Source organism: Octopus bimaculoides, chromosome 4, assembly GCF_001194135.2.
Source record: "Octopus bimaculoides isolate UCB-OBI-ISO-001 chromosome 4, ASM119413v2, whole genome shotgun sequence".
Classification (NCBI taxonomy): Eukaryota; Metazoa; Mollusca; class Cephalopoda; order Octopoda; family Octopodidae; genus Octopus; species Octopus bimaculoides.
Window position 1 is genome coordinate 125,492,063 of NC_068984.1, and position 2,456 is coordinate 125,494,518.

Genomic DNA, 2,456 nt, shown 5'->3' on the forward strand with positions numbered 1-2,456 from the left:
GTGTGTACTTATATACATACATACCCTATCTAATTCCATTTTTTCCGTTTTTCATTACAGGTTTTTTCCCGGGTCCGCCATTGTTTGGTCTCATTGTTGACAATACCTGCACCATCTGGAATTATCTGCCATGTAATGGAGGAAGGGGTTACTGTAAAACTTATGACATCGATAAATTTAGGATTCGCTTCTTCTCTCTTTTGGGAACCATTGACTTACTTGGCTTCTTGTCCATCTTCTTAGCAGCAATAATTTCTCATTGTTCTAGAAAGAAAGCTAAGAAATCTAAAAATCTAGCTATCCAGAACTGATATCGAATTACTTCACTTCAGTTCATCTGTAATCCGTAATGGAAAAAAAATCCCCTAAAATTCTTTAATTAGAATTATTTATTATTAATTAACTAATATAGCATTAACATTCTAACATTCCGTGTAATTGCTTAGGTGAAGAAAAAAACGTGAACAACTCTGTAATATGATCTGTTTATTGCCTAACGTAAACAATGTAACATCATTGAATCCGTTAACTAACAGGATAATCCCTTCTATTATGGATACTCCTACGCCCACCTTCTGGAAGGGGGAGTAGTCGATTACATTGATCCCAGTATTTGACTGGTACTTATTTCATCGGCCCCGAAAAGATGAAAGGCAAAGTCGACCTCGGCAGCATATGAACTCAGAACGTAAAACCTGAAGAAATGTTGCTAAACATTTCGTCCGGCGTGCAAAAGATCCTGATAGCTCGCCGCCTTATTAACTAATACAATAAAGAATACCTTACAAGGGTGGCTAATTACCATACAGAAAGGCATTTAAAGAATCTCTACGAGCCTCAGTGGGTGCGTCTATATGATCATTTGACCAACTAGAAATAGCAAGCAAATCCCACTTTACTGTCTTAAAAATATGAAGGACACATTGGTTAACCTAATCTATCTTAGATATGTGTGGATACGATATGTCTGAATATGAAGAGATGTGAGGAATATAGCTGGAGATCATTTGATTACAGATACATTGCATTTTTAAAATTCCGTATACGCAGTTCAAGCAGTATTTAATTAAGATACCCATGTCTATCATACTTAATGCATAAACTCGCTCGATAAGCTAGTTATTACAGTATTTGTCCTGAAATAACAACTCCTGAATGACCATGGGATTGCAGACTTTTAGAACCTTTTTTAAGGCGCGTACTCGCAGCCAGCCGCATGCACGGACGAAAATTAGTCATCTCTGATATAGGAAGTGAATAAAATAGTCACTAATGCTACGAACAGCTTCCTAGCGGAATTTAAGTCCAGTATTATTAATTGAGGCAGTATTTAATTAAGATGGCCACTTATGCAACATATTTAATGTATATATATATATGGTTAATAGGCCAGTCACTGCAGTATTTGCTTTGAAGGCCGAAATGCATCTGGTACTCTCGCAGGCTACTGCTGAAACAAATTTTCGTCTCGTTTTGATATTTATTGTGCTTTTAACACAGCGAGTTCATAGGAGATATTATCTTAAAAGAAATATTGTAGCAACTAGCCGATTGACAGTATGTATCGAATATGCATGATACACTGATTGCTATATACAATAACTATTTATTTTTTCAAGTAGTTTACTTGGATATAGTGGCAGTCTATATTTTTTAGGATATACTGTTATAGATCGATACACTTGACTATTCATAGTTATATGTTAGATATTCGTGACGAAAGCAGTGTTGATACTAAATAGAAATTTTTATATCCTGCTTTATGTGGATGTACTGTAAAAACGCGGTAATACTGCTATTTGCAACACCAGTGTCTGATTTGTCACTATTTTTCTATTTATCAATGGAAGCTGCGGTAGTAGTAGATATCTCCTACTGGTGAAGTACAAACGCTCAGATATCACGTGATCTAGCAGTTTTGACACCGATGCTGGACAACTTTTGTCAGCTACCGATATTTCTGTACTTTTAAGCACTAAACGTCTGTACAATATGCTCTCCAAAATTTAATACTCAGTATTACAGCATTCTTACAATACATTCATATTAAGTTGGACATAAAGATTGCTATAATTATATATATTTCTAAAGACTTGAGACAGCATGTAGGGGAGAAAAGCAGCTTTATATTATATAAGTTATCCTTTAAGTTTCGATATGTGGAGGCGCAATGGCCCAGTGGTTAGGGTAGCAGACTCGCGGTCATAGGATCGCGGTTTCGATTCCCAGAGCGGGCGTTGTGAGTGTTTATTGAGCGAAAACACCTAAAGTTCCACGAGGCTCCGGCAGGGGATGGTGGTGAACCCTGCTGTACTCTTTCACCACAACTTTCTCTCACCTTTTCTTCCTGATTCTGTTGTGCCTGTAATTCAGAGGGTCAGCCTTGTCATACTCTGTGTTACGCTGAATATCCCCGAGAACTACTTTTAGGGTACACGCGTGTGTGGAGTGCTCAG

The 2,456-nt window shown here is 37.2% G+C and overlaps 1 protein-coding gene across 1 annotated transcript in view; it reads left to right on the plus strand.

Moving 5' to 3' along the window:
• Positions 1 to 2,450, plus strand: part of LOC106871551 (solute carrier organic anion transporter family member 2A1) — a 15,949-nt gene extending 13,499 nt beyond the window's left edge. The window contains exon 6 of the mRNA XM_014918054.2: positions 61 to 2,450. Coding sequence (XP_014773540.1) covers positions 61 to 311 — 251 coding nt within the window. The 3' untranslated portion in view covers positions 312 to 2,450. The remainder of the gene's footprint in view (positions 1 to 60) is intronic.
• Positions 2,451 to 2,456: the final 6 nt, after the last annotated feature.